The sequence below is a fragment of the Rattus rattus genome, chromosome 18 (assembly GCF_011064425.1).
Source record: "Rattus rattus isolate New Zealand chromosome 18, Rrattus_CSIRO_v1, whole genome shotgun sequence".
In the NCBI taxonomy this organism is placed as follows: domain Eukaryota; kingdom Metazoa; phylum Chordata; class Mammalia; order Rodentia; family Muridae; genus Rattus; species Rattus rattus.
Window position 1 is genome coordinate 42,017,408 of NC_046171.1, and position 19,475 is coordinate 42,036,882.

At 46.3% G+C, this 19,475-nt stretch overlaps 1 protein-coding gene across 1 annotated transcript in view; it reads right to left on the reverse strand.

The window, feature by feature from the left end:
* Afg1l (AFG1 like ATPase) overlaps positions 1-19,475 on the reverse strand; it is a 159,415-nt gene that overhangs the window by 27,274 nt on the left and 112,666 nt on the right. Inside the window, exons 9-10 of the mRNA XM_032888755.1 lie at positions 3,804-3,874; positions 3,448-3,548 (exon numbers count right to left, since the gene is read on the reverse strand). Of these exons, the coding sequence (XP_032744646.1) occupies positions 3,448-3,548; positions 3,804-3,874 (172 nt within the window). The remainder of the gene's footprint in view (positions 1-3,447; positions 3,549-3,803; positions 3,875-19,475) is intronic.

Genomic DNA, 19,475 nt, shown 5'->3' on the forward strand with positions numbered 1-19,475 from the left:
AAAACTTAACAAAAGCAGTCATTTGCCCTCCCTATGCGACCCCGCTTAGATGGAGCGCACGCTCTCTGCTTGGCTTCTGCTGGGTTGCTCCTCTGTGACAGCCCAGCTATGGAGGACAGACATAGCGCGCTCTGGTGCCACTACCCGAATTCAGCTGGTCTTGCCTGCCGTTTCTGTAGCACCAGTGCTGGAAATCTCACTCCGGTGAGAAGAGCAGAGGGTTCTACCCGGTGTTTGCACACAGACGGACTGAGGGTCTCAGACTCCGGGGGCTGACTGGGGCCCCTGCATACCTGTGGTTTCTCAACGAAAATCACTGATAAAAAGAGCTCCTGGGCACGCCCTGGCTCTGGATCCAGAACGTGCACCACATCTCTGGCTTCACTTTTCTTTGGGGACACTCTGATAAAGCAGCAGTATTTGTATTAAGGACCTCTCGGGACGGGAGGTGTCCATCTGCTTCTGAAGCATCATGCTATACCTGCATCTCAAAGCTGATCTCAGGTGTGGAAATATGCAAATAATCTGAGTAGATTTCATGGCAGAATTTGGATTCTATTAATGAACTGAGACAGAACCTGCCCAGACACTCCCAGGCCATAACGAGAATGCAGCATCTAGCAAGTTTGTAAGGAGTTCAAGTCTTTCTTTTGCTATTTACTAGTTGTATGGCCAAACAAAAGTTACTTAGTATCTAAATGCCTCCATTTCCCCATCTGTAAAATGGGATGATAACAGCATCTATTTACCGTGGCATTAAATAAACTACTATATAAAGAACACTTGCCTTATTTATGCTGTTATTTTTATGTGGGTGCCGAGGGGGTCCTATTTTGGACTGGTCTTCTGAGCATGACAGTGCTACATCAGACTTGTGACAAGAGAGAATGAATACTAGAGATATCTAGAAAGTAGATGTTGATCCGCAGGGTTACAGATATGAGACTATGCTTGGAACAGGGAGGAGAGGGACGTAGAGGAGAGGGGTATAGAGGGTGGAATACCCCGGGCCTTTTTGGTTTACTTATGGAGCGGGTCAAGTTAAAACCCTCCCTTCCCTTATTAAGTAACACACGATTAGACAAGGTGTTACCTGCTTAAAAGTCCACAAAAATATTATTTCCTCCCATGGCTCAAAACTAATCATTGCAGAGTGGCAACCGCTTGCCCCTCGGGGGATGGCTTTCTCATGATGATGTCCATAGGCCTTTCTGAGACTACGCTGTGTAATCCAAAGCTGGACCCCAACTCCCAAATGTTTACTCAAACCCTGGGTTGAGCATGGTGTTGTTTTTATCTTTTGGCAGCTACCATCGTCTGGCTCATAAGATCATCACAGCTAATTAAGAGTTTTAGGCTTAATCTGAAGTTGTTGATCTCAAGGAGTCTCTTCATGCCACTATTCAGTCTCTGAACTGCCAGTTATAAAGCTGCAAAGAAATGCAAAATCACCATAATAAAGAAAATGGCAGCGAGGAACTGACCGCTTAAAAATTACGCCTCTCCTCAGACAGTCTCAACACTAGGGGACGAACCACACCCTCAAGCCAATGCCCTGTCAGTCATTCTGGGCTTGTCTGACGCAGAAAACATCCCAGTTACAATGGAATAAATGCAGACTTATGGTGCATGTAGTGGGCAAACAAAAACAACTGGGATGTTCATGCATTAAAGGGACAGCAAGAAATCATGAGATTCTGGAACATTTTAAAGAAACTGAACGACCAACCAGTCACAACGCGAAGGATATAGCAGTGTATTGGTCTAGAACCTCGATAAGACGGTTGTGCCGAAAATATGGAAATCTTGTGTTATTGTTGGTCCTGATAATTTGGTTCATAGTTGTCACTCAGTCCAAACTTTGGTCAAATACGGGCGAGCTGTGTTGGTATTATTTTCACTTTTCAATATTAAGCCCTGATTAGCCTTCTTCCCTTCAACCCCACTGCACAGAAAAAAGACGCTAAGGAATTTCAGATTCAGCCTCTGTCTGATACCAAGTGTCCAGAATTAATGAGCCTGGTATAGAAACAGAGACACTCAGGATCTGATCCGCCAGGGGGCCCTGGCCTCCTCCAGCACCCGTCGCCCTGCCTGTTCCCTTGCCTCACTGGGGTCCTCCTGCAGTGAGAGGAGGGCCTTCATCCTTGACAAGAGTCTGTTTTAGCAATGACTGAAACTTAAGTGCAAGTCCAAGTAGCTTTTCTTCCTGGTACAGGTAATTGGGAGTTAAGACTGATACACAAGGAGAGGAGAGGAGAGGAGAGGAGAGAAGAGTAGCCGACAGCCACAGTGGGGATCAGAGGTTGGCTCTCCATGGGAGTCTTAATTAATCCTAATTGTATTCCTTCTAAAGAGCTAAATGACTGTGGCTTGGAGTCATCTGTGATTTAAAGGTGACAAATTCTTGCCTGCTAGGAGTCGCTCTTGAGAAACACACTCAGCAGGTATAAATGACAGTCATCTTCGCTGTGCCTCAAAACCACTCTGCTTTGGTCGGCTAAAAGGGCTAAAAGTAAAGATTCGGGACCAGGGAGGATGCGTGACTGAGGAACTCTGTAAAGTTACGTGAATGTCTCCGGATTTACACTGCATGGTGACATTAAGTCTTCTTCTGAGCACTCGAGAACTCTCGAACTTTGAAAAGACAGACTTCATATCGACAGAGGATTGCGGTCAAAGACGTTCTGATCTGTGGGGGATGTGTGTGTGTGTGTGTGTGTGTGTGTGTGTGTGTGTGTGTGTGTGCGTGCGTATACTTCATCTGTGAGATAGACTATTTCTATTATAGTACTACTGTCATAGTTTTAGAAATTAACGTTCTTTCACCTGACCCAAGCAGCTCAGACACAATGGCAGCCGAACGGTGAATTTGAAGAATGCAACTCTTTATGCCACGTCTCCTTAGATCACAGTAAAATTGCTTCTCTTGCCCCCCACCACAACTAATCTCGCCTCATTTTATTTTCCTCCTTGTAAAAACATTTATGCATCTATTCCATACGTCCCTGGCCAGGCTTGCGAGAGTTGTTCTCTCTCCTACCACACGGGACCAGGGGGACAGAACTCAGGTGGTCGGGCTTGGCTGCAGGCCTCCTTACCTGCTGTGCCATCTCCCCGGTTTCCTTACTTCCCTCACATGTGACTTTTACAACAGAGCCGTACATGACACTGATGCTGCTTCTGCGTCCAGCAACAGTCGACAGTGGGTCCTACATTTCTAATTTTTCCTGAAAGCCCTTCAAAGAGCAGATTTTGTGCCAGTCCCTATAAAAAAAAATTGCCCGGCAAATCGTTGAAGATGTCCCTTATGGAGATTTCTACCTCCCTTCTGACTCTGCGAATGGCGTTGTAAGATCTGAAACTGGCTGTGGGGGGCGGGGGGGCAGACATGAAGTATTTTAACATGTGAAAAGGCCAACAGGTCTGCCGGGCCTGGGTACTTACTCTCTCACACAGCTCCTCAAATGTGCAGTCGGCGACGGTTCCACAGGCTTTATTCAGCCGCAGCTCTCTGCCTTGCACTTTCAGAATCCTTGGGCTAGTTACTATGGGAACACGAACAAAGACTCAATCTTGTCTGGATAATTACTATAAAATTCATCTCTTACAGATAGGAAATGCATAGCTTGATGAATAATAGCGCATGATTCAACACATAAATTAGAGGAAATGCTGATACAATGGCGGCCACTTGAGTGTGGCATCAACCCATATACAGCAGTGGACTTATTAATTGGTCAGTGGAGATTGGGCATTGTGCTCTAAATGTATTCTCTTTCAAGAGAAATTAACTTACGTACGATCGTTTTGTTTCTGAGCCAGCTCATCAAACAACTTATCCATGACAGTCCCCACATCAGCCTCGCTTGTGCTACAGTGAAAAGAATAATAGAATATGAAATTAATAACACTTGAAGCCAACATCAAACAGCTGCCTAAGCCTGCTTAGCTTTTTGCCCATAAAAAAAAGGGGAGAACAGGCTGTTACGCTCTAAATACAAACATTCGATTTAGAACACACTTAAAAGCATGGGGTATTAACTCCCAGGTAGACGATCCTGCCTTATTTGCGTACATTGAAAGACTTCTGAGCTTCTGGATGGTTCTAGTAATGAGGTGATACGGGAGGAGTAAACCCATCAATCCTGCGAGCGCACAATGGGGAGAAAGACTCTGGCTCTCTCCTGCATGCAGAACAGGAGCAAACAGGCAAGGCAGTCAAGCACCCAGCGAGTGTCCTTTGAAATCTCCACTGAGAGGGTACACGTGAAATTAAATATCGAGGGCGGTTTTTTAGAACGGGAAGAACCAAGTCAAGCCACCGGCTGAGAGGACCGAGCGTCCCGAATGAGGCCACTAGCTTCCAAATACCAAACTAATTGGCACGGCGGAAACTTGGTCAGACTTCCGTGCATCCGAACACATACACACAGGACAGCCTTCTGTCAGGACAAGGACGAGAAGAGACCACGGTTTCTCTCCAAAGTGTCCTTGTTGGAAACGCACCCACCCCATCCCCTCCTTCTGTGAGGCCTTCCAGTGAGTCTTACCACACAATCTTTTGTATTCTAATTAGGAATCACCATATGGTTTAAGGAGCTCACATATAGGGATGTGATAGTGCTATGGCCTCTTTTCTTCTCACTTTTTTTTTTCAAAGAAGGGTTGATAAATTAACAGTCAATGGAAGAAAATAAGTGGTAGAAGAAAGGCCATTCCGAAAAAAAGAAAAAAAAAATCCTTCAAGCGCAAATCTAAGTCTCCTCCAATCCTGCATGCAAACTTACACAAGATGACCCGGCAATATGCTTGATTTTGACACAGATCAATCTTGGCTAATTGTGGAACTGCCTGACATCCGTTCGATCTCATTGAAAATCAGTCATTAAGATAAAGTTGAAACTAAACGGAACACACAACCACGGAGTTCCTCAAGTGTAGCAAATGCAGCAACTTAGAGCACAGCGGCACAGTCGGCATGAAGGGGCCGGGCCGCCCAACTCTGCAGGTTTCAAAGCTACCGTTTGCCATGGTGGCGGCCACAGGGAACGCTACCTGAGCTTCAGAAAGCCCCGTAGAAAGACCTTCAAATGAAGCCACGTTAAAGTAAATAAGAGACACTATGGGAAGAATGATTTAATGAGACAATCACCAGAAACAATTTTTTAAAGTAATTTTTTAAAATTACACTTGCATTCCGTGTGGAGGCCAGAGAAAACCTTGTGGGAGTTAGTTTTCTCTCTCTACCCTGTGGGTCCCCAGCTCTGTCTCGGGTCAGTGCTTGGCAGTGCTTCTATCAGCCCCGAGAGCAAATTTAACGATATCAAGAAACTGCAAAGTCAATATTGATGTCACAACAACCACATGGTTCAATAGAACAATTTCTACCATGCAGTGGAGTTAGACACATGCAATGTTGTTGAGAAGTGACGTGTATGTGTGTGCTTGTGTGTGTGTGTGTGTGTGTGTGTGTGTGTGTGTGTGCACGCGCGCGTGCACCTGGCTTTTATGTAGGTGCTGACATCCAAACTCAGGGTCTTATTCTTGCATGGCAAGCACTTTACCATTCGAGCCATCTTCCCAGTCTTGATTTAAAAATAAAAGAAGGGTCATACAACATAGCCCAGGCTAACCTTGAACTTGTGCTCTCACAACCTTAGTCTGCAGAGTAAGTACCTGGTTAATGATCTGCTTAAACATTATCTTACTTACTATCGCCGGTGTGTGTTAGGGGACATGCATTTGCCACAGTGTGTATGTGGAGACCAAAGGACAGCTTTGCCAGGTCAGTTTCGCATGGGTTCTGGGAGCTGAACTCAGGCCATTAGGTTTTCCCAGAAAATACTTTTACCCACTGAGCTGCTTGCTGGTCCTAATGGTTTACTTGTCAAGCAATAGGACGGAATAGGTCATTCCTCCTTTCAATGTTCCTCTCAGGTATGTGTCACAGCGATGTGTCATCTGAGTAGCTCTGACAGCACTGATGGCAACATTGAGAGGCAGCCTGGTCAGTCGATCTGTTCCTAAAGTCAGAGTTGTTGGAACAGAACCACTCCTTAACTCTCTGTGGCATTGGGAGCCAAGTGGTGGCTTGCTATGATCTCTACCGATCACGGTTGAACCTGGTTAGCGTATGCCCCTCCCCCTGATGACAGCGACCCACTTCAGCAGCTAGGCCCTACTTCCTAGCAATGTCTGCAACCTCCAACAGCTGGGAGCACACACATGCACCTATGGGGACTTTTTAACACTCAATCTATTCCACTCATAGGACAACACTTACGAAATGGTAACGGGTAACTCCTGGGAGAAAGGTTCGCAGTGACATGAAAATGAAAGGACTCTAAATAGACATTCAGTGGTGGGGGGTTTGATTAACCAGTTAGATCTGTTTATTGAATGGACCATCCAGCAGTTGAGGACTCTGTTGTTCTTGGGTTGTTTGTTTTTGCATCTCACAAAGTTCATAGAATTGCTAACTTCCCCGATTTCTAAATATACCAATGAGCCTCTAATATCTGGCTCCAACTCCTGCTGTTGCAATTACAGAGGCTCCTTTTCACCTCCCTCTACCGTCCCTCATCTTCTGCGCACCACAGAGTCTTCATAAAGAGGGAGAGGGGATCAAGCGTCACGGGTCTCTGTGGCCAGCAATCTAATAACAGCCTTTCCCTTCCCTTTTTCTCGAGAGAGTTGGTTATGCTCCCTAGAGACAGGTGACAGGGAGAAAAGCTTTGTTAAAACGACTACTTGTGGAAAAGGGAGTGTGTCACCGGAAGATGGCCTTGAGAGTTTAAAGACTGTAGTTTTGAGTTAGACCTCTGTCTCCTACATGGGTTTCCAGATGCTGCTCTGGCCACCATGCCTTTGTGGCACCGCCATGGATTCTAACCCCCTGGAACTCTAAGCCCAAATAAATTCCTTCTCTGTAAGTTGTCTTGGCTGTGGAAAAGTAATGCAGTACCAGTGCTCAGCGTAGCAGACACTACCAGGTTTATACTTCACGTGGAGTGCACAGCCAAGTCTGCGCCCCCGACAGCCTTCCTCACACCTGCGGTCCTGCCACTCTTGGACCATCGTAATCCTTACAATGTGTGCGTTGTAAATGACCTCAATGTCAAGGCCTAGAATTCTGCAGCTCTTTCTGCTGCAATGATTATGGTATATACATTATAAATTGCTTCAGGGTAAGTTGGTCCACATCATTTTTAGATATGAGTAGAACATAAAATCAGACATAATTGAATTAATGAAACGGGTAAGCCAGGAATAGTTTCTTTTTCCCCAGATCTTTTAATAAAATATCATGACTATATAAGCGATATGTAAAATTACATTCCAAGACAGCTAAGATTCCCCTTACTGTTTTTAATTTTTGAGATTTATTTTTATTTTATGAGTATAGATGTTTTGCCTGCACGTGTGTCTGTGTGCCACACGTGTGTAGTGCCTGCACAGGCCAGAAGAGGGCGTCAGATACCCTGGAACTAGAGTGACTGAGGGTCGGGAGCTGCCGTGTGGGTGCTGGGGATCAGATCCAGGTCCTTTGGAACAGCAGCCAGTGCTGTCAACCACCGAGCCGTCTCTCCAGCCCCACCCCCGCTGCTCTTAGGCAGAAAATGTCAAATGTAAAACATTGTTATAACAGCCCAGAGAAATACATTTAGATTCAAACAAAACAAACAAAAAACAAAAAGAAAGAAAAGGAGAGAAGGAGAGGAGGGGGGGAGGGGGAGGAGAGGGGAGGAGGGACAGAGGGGGAGGGAGGGGAGAGGGGAGGGATGAAAGGAGGGAGGACGGCATTTTCAGACAAGCTGGAGGAGCAGCAATGGCTCCTTCACAGTTCTGAAGTGAAACCACTTAAAGGAGAAGAACATTATCTCAAAAGAAAACTCTTTATTCAGAAATGTAACCAGACCCATGTAGCTCTAATGAGGACCAGGACTTGCTAGGTTTTTGATTGGTTAGTTCGGGGTGCTGTAAGACCTGTTGTTATTATTTTTACTGATGTATGTTTGTGGAGTGCTGCATTTGTGGAAATGCTCGCAGAGGCCAGGAGAAGCCAACGGACCCTTGGGACCTGGAATATATGGATGCTAGGAACAGAACTAGGCTTCTCTTGAAGGACAGCAAGTGATCTCAAATGCTGAGACATTTCTCCAGATCGCCATAGTGTTTTAAGTAAACTTTTATGAATATGTGTTATATGGGGCCTTTTTCCTAAAGACCTTATAACTAAAGAATGGCTAGGTTATGTAAAGTAGGAAGCCTGTGGTCAATCTCCAGGACAGAGAGCTGGGAGCTCCGCCTCATGACAGCCCAGTGGAGAGGTTCTGGAGACTGGAGCGATGGCTCAGTATCCATGGAAACCCGTGAGCATGGCGGCATGCACCTGTAACCCCACAGGGGTGCTGGAGATATAAAGGCCCCTGGGGCTTGCTAACCCGCAGAACTGGTGATCCCCATGTCTAGTGAGTGGCTTGTCTTGGAAAAAAAAAAAAAAAGGTGGAGAGAGGCCAAAGAAAACATCTGTCAGACTTCTGACCCTCGTGTGCACACACATGTGCAAGTGCACCTGTACAGACATGAACACACACGCACCTAACCACATACCCCCCTCCCCCCGCCAACGAGCTTAATTCTGAGTTTTCTCTTGGAGCTATGTAGCAGATATCCAAGTCGTTTTATGTAGTTCCATTCCGGCCATAAAGAGGCATATCCTGGAGAGGGGGAGTAGCACCAAAATGGCCAGAAGACTGGGGCTGAGGTTGATGCTGTGAACAGTAATCCCTTCCCCTCCCGGGGAAGGAAGAAAATGAACAGGAACGAGGGGTGCTGTGCAGTGGTAGGGCGTGCCGAGCGTACACGAGGGGTGCTGTGCAGTGGTAGGGCGTGCCGAGCGTACACGAGGGCTGCTGTGCAGTGGTAGGGCGTGCCGAGCGTACACGAGGGGTGCTGTGCAGTGGTAGGGCGTGCCGAGAGTGCACAGTCCCTGGTTTGATCCCCAGTCCTCTGAGAATTAACTGACTTGCTTTGGTTCCCTGGAGACAGCTGGCCTCTGGGTAATGGCTCATGGAACAACCCTATTATATACTAGGCTTTTGTGTGGAGACGATGCAAGAAAAAAGAGCCTGTCCACGGCCAATCAAAAGTTGACACAGAAGGAACATTAGGGTCACTTCTGATCTGAGGCAAAGTCACTCTTTCCCGAAGCCGTTTCCCTCCCCTGAGGGCCCAGGCTGCCAGAGCGCACCAAGGCCTCCTTTCTTCTGCTCTGCCGTGCCCTGAGCCCCGGCCAGGCCATCTCGCAGCTCCAGTCGCCTTTGTCCCTCTCGGGGACTGAGCCCAGGGCAGCCTTCCATTTCTGTGGAGCAGCACCACTGTGTCTTTAAGTCAGAAAAGCCCTGGAATCAAGCACTGTTCGGCTGCCAGGAAATCTGGCACCAACTCCCACAGGAACGCCGAGTGGAGTGGCGTACCTGGATTAAAAGCCCGGCTGCTGTGCGAGCTTTTGAATCGTGGTTTGTCTTTTCCGCATTAAATCAGTAAACAGAAAAGAAAATAGTTAGTCATTCCAGATTTGAAAAAAGAAAGAAAAAAAAGAAAATGTATAGCTGAAACCGGGCATTCAATGTAAAACTTAACCTCAAAGAAAGAGAACATGTCGGAAAAAAAGAGCTTCTTATTACTGGATCATTTAAAATTCTCAACAAAAATTCCCAAGCACTTGGAGGTTTCTGGAAGAGGGTCATGCATGAATTTAAATGGAAATTCATTTCTTCAAGAATCTCCCACTTCATTAGGACTGACTCAAGGGGACAGAATGCTAACCACACTTTGTTCCTTTGTCCCCTTTCAAAAATCAACAGCTTGTTAAGGTATCAACAAGTAGACTGGGGCTGGCTTTCCTCAGTCCCCTCGCTCCGAGTTCTCTATGCCAGAGAGCCAAAGTTGATCTGACAGAGAAATTTCCCCTTCCTCTTGGGGTTCGTTGCCAAACTTTCCTGGCAGAGTCCTCGCGCTCTGCCGATTCCTTGTGCATTCATGCTGTATGCCCCTTTGTCCTCCGACCAAACATAATCTGGGGCTGGAGGCAGGTCTAAAATTAAGTTGGTTTATACTTGCCTTAATATAAAACAGACTTGGTCGAGTTTCAAATCCCGGAGGTGTGTTTTACATAACGGAGCCGGCTGTCCAAATGGAGTTTGGGCCATTATCTTCCCAATCACACACAGGCTTAACTGACCGCTGGAAGATGCATTTCAGTCTGCACTTTCCCACCCTTCTCAGTCACCTGGCAAATAGCTTACCTGGGCCCATTAATCCTGACCTGCATCTAACGCGGGGAGTGGGATCCCTCCTCGGATTGCAATGCTTCACCCCTCTCATCCCCGTATAAAATGTCTACCGAGTTTCTGTGTTGCCTTTCCCTGAGAGAAGTCAGCAGCTTAACACACGGGAACTTTGCTTTGGTACATTTTTTAAAAATTTTCCTTTTTGTATAATTTCAGCAAGGCAAAGCAAACAGAAAGTTTTCAAAGCGATAAAAAGGAAAAGAACCGTTGGTTGAACAACGAGAAAACGAGTCAGGGGAGTTGTGGGAGCGGTGCTTTTCTGAAGTCCACATATGTAACTAAGGACGTGGGACTTGTGCCAAATCAGTTTTTCTTATCCTAGAGGCTGACTCTCGGTTCACACTCTGATCTATCTGAAGATGAAGTAACAAACAGACAGAAATGCTTAGCAACCTGAGCTGGGCATCGCCGCTCACGCCGACGATCCCGAGACACGAGACGCCGAGGCAGAAGGACTGCGTGAGTTCAAAGGCAGCCTGGACTACATAGCAAGTTCTGGGCTAAGCAAGACCCTGTCTCACGAACAGGGCAGGGGAAGATAATGTAAAGATTGAAAAACTGTATACACGTGCTCTGCTCACACAGTGTACATTTGCAGACGATTATCAATGACTGCGGACTTCTGCCCGTGGGATTAAGCTTTCTTCGTGACAGCAAGCCTAAAGGTCCTGTGGTGTGAGACTGTCACAGGCAGCTCAGTAGAGAAGGAGAGAGCTACGCTGGGCTGCTCCGGAAGTCTGTGTAGGGCTCCTGCTTTGCTGTGCCATTTGTCAGGCGGTATTTCGGTCCCACGCACTTGGTGTTCATTTCTCATTCGGTAGCCCTTGAGTTAATGTGTGATTAATTACTACTGAAGTGTACATCCGAATTGTGTCAACTAGAACACTTCTGTGGTTTTAGCAGCTAAAAATCTGAGAAGCACTCTGTGTGATTACGTCCTCCGGGATATGAAGCAGGGAGTTGCTGTTTAGAATATAGGGCCGAGTGTTTGTATCAGCAGGAGGGAGGGGAAGAAATGGTATCGTTATCAAGTAAGATGGACCATAAGATAATAGAGTGAGAACTCTAATCTGAAAGTCAAAGTTTCGGCTTCAGTGTGCTCAATCATAGACTTTACGCGAGCATTCCAAAGCAAAACCAAAAAACAATGCTAAAAATCTAAGCATCCTCGATAAGGAATATTCAGCTGAGAACTGGCAAATGGGCCAGCCTGGGTGAAATATACAATTTCCTAGGAAGGTTCAGACTACTGAAACAGACCAAGAAAGGGAATGTGGAAGGAAAGAGAGTCCTTCCAACCTTGTTCTTCGAGACCAGCGTTACCTGATGTGAAAACCAGACTAAACTACGTCCAGAAAAGACAAGCAATGATGACCATGTCTTCTGACTATAAACGTGAGTCCCCAGTAAGGTGCCGGCAAGCCTAACCGAGCAGGGCATAACCGGGATTGCACCCTACGATTATTACAGTTTTGAGCCGAAGTGCCCTCCCCACCCCAAAACACGCCGCTCTCTTTCACTGGTGTTAAACGCACTTCGAGAAAGGTGTGGTTCCCAGCTCACAGCACTAAGGGGAGGTAGAGGAAGCTTAGGGGTGGGGCCTACTTGAAGGCAGGTAAGAGGGGGTACCCTCGGATAAAACAGAGACTCGATACCCTTGCTCCCTCTTCCTGCTGCTCTCCCCTTTCTGCTTCCCAGCTGCCTTTGCCCCATCACGCTCCCAGCCACGATGTCCAGCCTCACTCGACACAGCCTTACGGCAGCAGGTGTCGCCTGCGTGTGGATGGAAACCTGTGAAATCATGGGCAGACATAGGACTCTCCTCTTGCTAAGGGGTTTGACTCAGACGCTCAGCTCGGGGATGGAAAACTGACAAGTGTGATGGGATTTATCCCAAAAATGCAAGGCCAATCTAAAATCCAAAAATCAATCAGTGGCATCAAGTGTGTTAATATGACGATGGACCCAAATCACACGATTATCTTAGTAAAGGCAGAACCTAACATCACAGAAATGCTCAGCAAACCAAGAAAAGAATACGATTAACTGGTAAGAGACAGCTATGAAAACCCAGACATGACCGGGTAAGTAATGGCCAAACTGAGGTCATTTGCCAGAGGCCCGAAACTACACAGGGCTTGTTCTCTCTCATCTCTTCTCAGCACTACACTAGGAGGAGACTTAGACAAGAAAAGTAAATAAAAGGTGTCCAGCTTGCCTGAAATCATCTGTATTTAGAAAATTCTAGGGTCTCTACTGAGAATCTAATAAGCCAGTTCGGCAAGATCAATATGCAAAATAAAACATTGCCTTTTATGATAGTATTAAAGCCACTGAAAATAAAATTGGGGATAAGTTCATTTGAAAGGAAAAAGGCACTAATGTAAGAAGAGCTTTAAAGCGTGTTGTACACTGGGACGTACAGAGCACTGTTGGGAGAGATGAAAGGCCTCTCACTGTGACAAACGGCATGAGGTTCAAAATACAAAGTACCAACATCTGGAAGGGCTACCTGGCTTACGACTGTGGGGTATGGTGAAGGGGTCCCATGATGTCTTGGGTACCTTCCCAACCAGGAAGTGGCAACCTTCCAGGCAGGGGCTACAATTCTGCCAATGTTTGACTAGAGAGATGGTTTAGTTCTTAAGAGCACGTACTCTTGCAGAGGACCTGCGTTGGACTGACATGTGAGGCAGCTACGACTGCCTATAACTTTAACTACAATGCCCTGGCCTCTGCAGGCCCCACACTCATATGCTCACACCCACAAACAGACACAAGCAGACACGTGGTTCCTGGTCAAAATTAAGGGCCTGTCAAGATGGCTTAGTGGTTAAGGGCACAGACTGCTCTTCAAAGAGACCCAGGTTCAATAACCAGGACCCACATGTGTGGGCCTGAGGTTTTCCACAGAGATCTCTGGTCTGGCTAGGTGCGTGGGTTCAAGAGAAGGGACAAGAACTCAGGCAGGTGCTGTCCTGCCTCTGTTTCAGGCCCAGCAGGGGACTGGCTAGCCAGCAAGCGGTGCAGGAGGGCTTCTGGTGGCGATTTTGGGAGAGCAGATCTCTTCCCCAAGTGGCAGTGTTACAGCTCTTGTGACAGAAGCTCTCAGACAATGGAGTGATTCTCACGCACTTTTAATCCTGAACATGACTCTAAAATACAGTTTTTTTGATAGGTCAGTGTCTGACAGCAGGTGCTTCCTATTGGTTTGGGAAGAGCTTGGGAAGACCTCATCTACATATTTGGGGGCGTGGTCCTGTCTCTATGACTGATCTGTCTTGAGCCTATGTGACCTGTGGAGGAGGGGTTTGGGGCATTGCCCTACATGACTGATCTGTCTCAAACCTCTCTAGAGGGGTCTGTGGGGAGGGGCACAGCTACGTGAGGGCTTGATATCTTAGGAGACTGGGAATGCTCCTGCCATCCCTTTTAGGGTCTCCTGGGGATTCGGCCAATCTCGACCAGAAATCAGGGTACTTTTCACAGTCCACCGCCCCACACACATAGTGGCTTACAACCATCTGTAACCCCAGTTCCAGGGAATCAGACTCCTTTTCTAGCCTCTGAGAACACCAGGCACGCACACGATACACAGCATGGAGGCAAAACACCCAAGCACTTATAAAATTAATTAAAACTTTTGTCTAAAAAATTGATGCCAAGGTTTCAGGTGTGGGAAGGCATAGCAATAAACTAGGAAACATTACCGATGACGCGGACCTCGCAGCTGATGGGCGAAAGAGAAGCATTTATAAAGACACCGCAGGAGAGAAGCCGGGTGTTTTAGCTGTGCCGACGTGGGTGTGAGATGAGCTTCATCCTTCCTTCTCGGGTCTTTCTCCCTCAAACAGAGCTCTGGCCTTGGAGCGAGCGCCAGAGGGCTTTTTGTGTCAAGTAGCTGTGGCCGTTAAGAATTGGACCTCAGAGATTCAGCCACCAAAATGAGTCTCTTGTTGGAAAAGTTGTTTCTGGAAGGAAATCTAAGAACAGCTGTGGGGAGGAGCTTTTCCTGAAGAAGTATTTAAGAAGAAAGTGGTATTTGAAATCTGTTCAATGGATGGATGCGATATATATATATGTATATATATATACATATATATATATGAAAATTGATGAATATAGGTTATGTCTAAAGTAACTAAATCATATTTTCTTCATTTTCAGGAGGTTCCACAATCCCCACACTCCCGCAGTTAAGACAGCCATGAAGCACTAGCCCACTGACATGGGTTCCATAGGGATGCTGCTGTAGTAATTAATGTCACAGTGGTGACGAGTCTGGAAGATGGAAGCCAACTGAAATAAAAGTTCTCAGCTTTGATAAGTGGCCTGTTGAGATGGACCTCTAGAGGTCTTCATGGTCTATATTCTCCTATACACTGAGCTGGGGTGCTGAGAAGGCAAGGCCTTCACTCTCCCCAAGGTTGTACTGAGATGAGACAGTGTAACACATGAGACAAAAGGCAGACATCTTCCTTCTGGCTGGAAAATGATGGGTTCCGCACAAGCCAGAGCTCCTCTCAGGGCACAGGACTCAAGGCCTGTTCTGAAATCATCTGGGCCTTGGGAAAACTCCTTCCCACCCACGAGACCTGGGCACCAGGAAGGAATGACAAATATTAACACTCAGGCTGCTCTCTGTAAAAGACCAATAAAACCCCGTCTTTCTGACTCAGATGTTTTGCTTCTGGTACTGGCTGGTTTTGTGTATCAACTTGACACAAGCTGGAGTTATCACAGAGAAAGGAGCCTCAGCTGAGGAAATGACTCCATGAGACTCAGCTGTAAGGTATTTTCTCAATTAGTGATCAAGGGTGGAGGGCCCAGCCCATTGTGGGTGGTGCTGTCCCTGGGCTGGTGGTCTTGGGTTCTATAAGAGAGCAAGCTGAGCAAGCCAGGGGAAGCAAGCCAGTAAGTGACATCCCTTCATGGCCTCTGCATCAGCTCCTGCTTCCTGACCTGCTTGAGTCCTGACTTCCTGTGGTGATGAACAGCAACGTGGAAGTGTAAGTTGAATAAAACTCTCTCCTCCCCAGCTTGCTTCTTGGTCATGATGTTTTGTGCAGGAATAGAAACCCTGACTAAGACACTTCTTCTGCCGAGATCCATAAAATACTAGGAGGCAATCTGAACTCAGAGGCAGAGAACGCAAAAATCCCAGGTCTGTGGAATCTCAGAGTCATTTTGATTTGCATTTCCCTGGTGACTAAGGGTGTTGAACATTTCTTTAAGTGTTTCTTGGCCATTAGAGATTCCTCAGTTGAGAATTCTCTACTTAGCTCTGCACCCCATTTTTTATTGTGCTTTGTGAGTTGCTGGCGTCTGACTTCTTGAGTTCTTTATTATTTTGGATATTAGCCCTCAGTTGAAAGTAAGATTGGCTGCCATTTTGTACTGTTGACAGTGTCCTTTGTCTTACAGAAGGTTTTCAGTTTTAGGAGATTCTATTTATTAATGGTTGATCTTAGTGCCTGAGCTACGGGTGTTCTATTCAGGAGGTTGTCTCCTGTGCCAATGAGTTCAAGGCTATTCCCCAGTTTCTCTTCTATCAGATTCAGTGTATCCGGTTTTATGTTGAGGTCTTTGATGCACTTGGACTTGAGCTTTGTGCAGGGTGATAAATATGGATCTATTTCCATTCTTCTACATGCAGACATCCAGTCAGACCAGCACCATTTGCTGAAGATGCTCTCTCTTTTCCATTGTATGGTTTTGGCTTCTTTGTCAAAAGTCAAGTGTTCATAGGTGTGTGAGTTTATTTCTGGGTCTTTGATTAGATTCCATTTATCAATTTGTCTGTTTCTATACCAATACCATGCCATTTTTAATATTGCTTGAAGTCTTAGTTAGGGTATCCTCCTGTCTTAGTTAGGGTAGCCATTGCTGTGAACGGACACCATGACCAAGGCAACTCTTATAAGGACAGCATGTAATTGGGGCTGGCTTACAGGTTCAGAGGTTCAGTCCATTATCATCAAGGCAGAAGCATGGCAGTGTCCAGGTAGATACAGTTCTGCAGAAGCTGAGGGTTCTACATCTTGATTCAAAAGCAGTCAGGTGAAGACTGGCTTCCAGAAAGCTAGGAGGAGGATCTGAACGCCCACCCTCACAGTGACACACTTGCTTCAACAGGGCCACATCTCTAACAGTGCCATTCCCTCTGAGCCAACCATATTCAAACTACCACATTCCACTCCCTGGTCCCCATAGGCTTCTTCAGCTGCTCTTCATGACCCCTTCATGCCTTCAAAACCAGTACCACCTGGGTGACTCTCACACATTACCAAGTCCAGCTGCAGCATGAGGTACAATCTTGGCATCTCTGGAACACAGCCTCTTTGTGCTCTTAGAAAACACTTTCCGGAAGGTTTCACCTCAGTGATGCTCTTCTCTTCTAAATCAACCACACGGCTGAAGCTGCCAAGTTCTGCTGCTTGCTGGGGCTGGAACATGCTCCCCTTGTTCTATCACACTATCACCAGCTTTCTGTTTTCCAGCTCCTTCACTAGCTAAGCTTGGCTGTCCTAGGACTTGCTCTGTAGATTGACCTTGAACTCAGAGATTAAAGGTCTCTGTACACCTTACCTGGGCCTAAGCTTTTCATAGTCACGATGCCTGCAGATCTAGATCACAGGTGAGCCCTCCATTTCTGGATTGTAGTTCATTCCAGATATAGTCAGGCCATTGCTGGGAATGGCCACCACACCTCCAGAAGTTCTTTTCTTGTACAGGATTGTTTTAGCTACCTGAGTTTGTTTTTTTTGTTGTTGTTGTTTTGTTTTTTGTTTTGTTTTGTTTTTTGTTTTGTTTTTCCATATGAAGTTCAGAATTGTTCTTTCAAGGTCTGTAAAGAACACCCATCAGAATGGCTAAGATCAAAAACTCAAGGGACAGCACATGCTGGTGAGGACATGGAGCAAGGGGAACACTCCTCCATTGCTGTGCAAACTTGTACAACCACTCTGGAAATCAATTTAGCGTTTTCTGAGGAAATTTCCAATAGTTCTACCTCAAGACCCAGCTATACCATGCCTGGGCATATACCCAAAAGAAGCTCCAATATATAACAAGGACACATGCTGCACTGTGTTCATAGCAGCCTTATTTATAATAGCCAGAAGCTAGAAAGAACCCAGATGTCCCCCAACAGAGGAATGGATACAGAAAATGTGGTTCATCTACACAATGGAGTACTACTCAGCTATCAAAAACAAAGACATCATGAATTTTGCAAACAGATGGAACTAGAAAATATCACCCTGAATGAGGTAACCCAGACACAAAAGGACATGCATGGAATATAAGTGGACATTAGCCATAAAGTACAGGATAACCACACTACAATCCACAGACCCACAGAAGCCAAGTAACAAGGAGGACCCGAGGTTCAAGGAGCACTGAGTCTTTCTCAGAAGGAGAAATAACAGAGATAGTGGAGGTAGATGGAGGAAGGGAGCTGGGTGTGAGAGAGGAGGGGAAGGGAAGCAGGGGGTGGGACTCAGAGGTATGAAGAGCAGAGGGGAGAGACAAGAGCAGTCGGCAGTGGGCGGGTGGGGGCACTTCTAGGATGTGCCAGCGGTGTGGGTAGAAGGAGGCCCTCTCCTAGTTGCCTGGAAAACAATCTCCTTCTGCTGTCTTTGAATGAAGATGTAGAACTATCAGCTTCCTCTCCAGCACCCTGTTGCCTGGACACTGCCATGCTTCCTGCCATGATGATAATGGCCTGAACCTCTGAACTGTAAGTCAGCCCCATACACACACATACACACACACTCATACACAAACATACACACACATACACACACACATACACACACACACACACACACACACACACACCACACACACTCATTTTTTTTTTTTTTTTTTTTTTTTTTGTCTCAAAAAGGAGAAAAATACCCCGGGAGGGGAGAAAAAAAAAATTTTTTTGCTATTTTTAATTTAAAAAAAAAAAAACCCAAACCAACACCAACCCCCCATCCCCACCCCAATACCCCTTTTTTTTTTTTTTTTTTTTTTTTTATACACACACACTCATACACACACACCTCCCATACACACACACACCATATACACACACACACTACACACACACTCATATACACACACACTCATACACACACACTCATATACACATACACACTCACACACACATACACACTCATACACACATATACACACACTCACACGCACGTGCACACACACACAATTTAAAAGAAAATGAAATCAAATCTTCCCGTGAGGCCATGGCTGATGTGCTGAGAATGGAGGTGTATGTAAGTTTGGGAAGGATGGATTGTGTACTTATAATGTCCCATTCTAGATCCTTCCACAGACTTATCAGAAAGACCTCACACTTCTCAGTTCCTAGAAGCAAATGAAAAACAAACAGGAAACGTGAGACTAAGGTGGCCGGAAATTCTCTCTTCAGGAAACCATTGGACTCTCCTGTTGCAGAAGAGACCGCAAAATGGCCAGGGCAGCATCCCATGAGGCCACCTCCATGGCTGTGCCCCCTGCTGGACAGACATGGTCATTGCATGTACAAAAAGATACCCTCTCCTGTTACCAGCCCCAAACAAAGAGCTAATCTGAGGCGAGAAAATTCCTGGGTGAGTGTGACACGGGTCATGCGTGACAAGTTCCATGAGGTTCAAAATAAGTCAGTGCTCCAGGTGGCCCCACAGATACAAACGAGAAATCCAAAACCTAATGGAACCACCTGGTTTTAACAGACCACCTCAGCAAGAACCCAGAAAGAAACTGTGCTTGTCGGAGGACTAAAGGTACAGTACTACAGGAGGAAAACCTGGACAGGGACAGGCTGGTTTCAGCCATGTGTGAATTTGAGCATTTACACTCAAACTCTCTGTTGCTGGCAACTTGCTAACATTGACCTAAGCGACCACTCTGGAACCTACTTAGACAGGCAGTCTAGAGGCTGGGGGCAGGCGGTGGTGTTTCAAAAGCTAAACATGCTCTCTGCACAAGCCTGACTTCGGATCCCCGGCACCTAGTGTAGAGCTGTATATGAGGTTGTGCGCCTGTAATCCTAACATTCCTACAGCAGTGGGAGGTCTCCTGGACGCTCGAGGGCCAGCTTGCCCGGAGCAG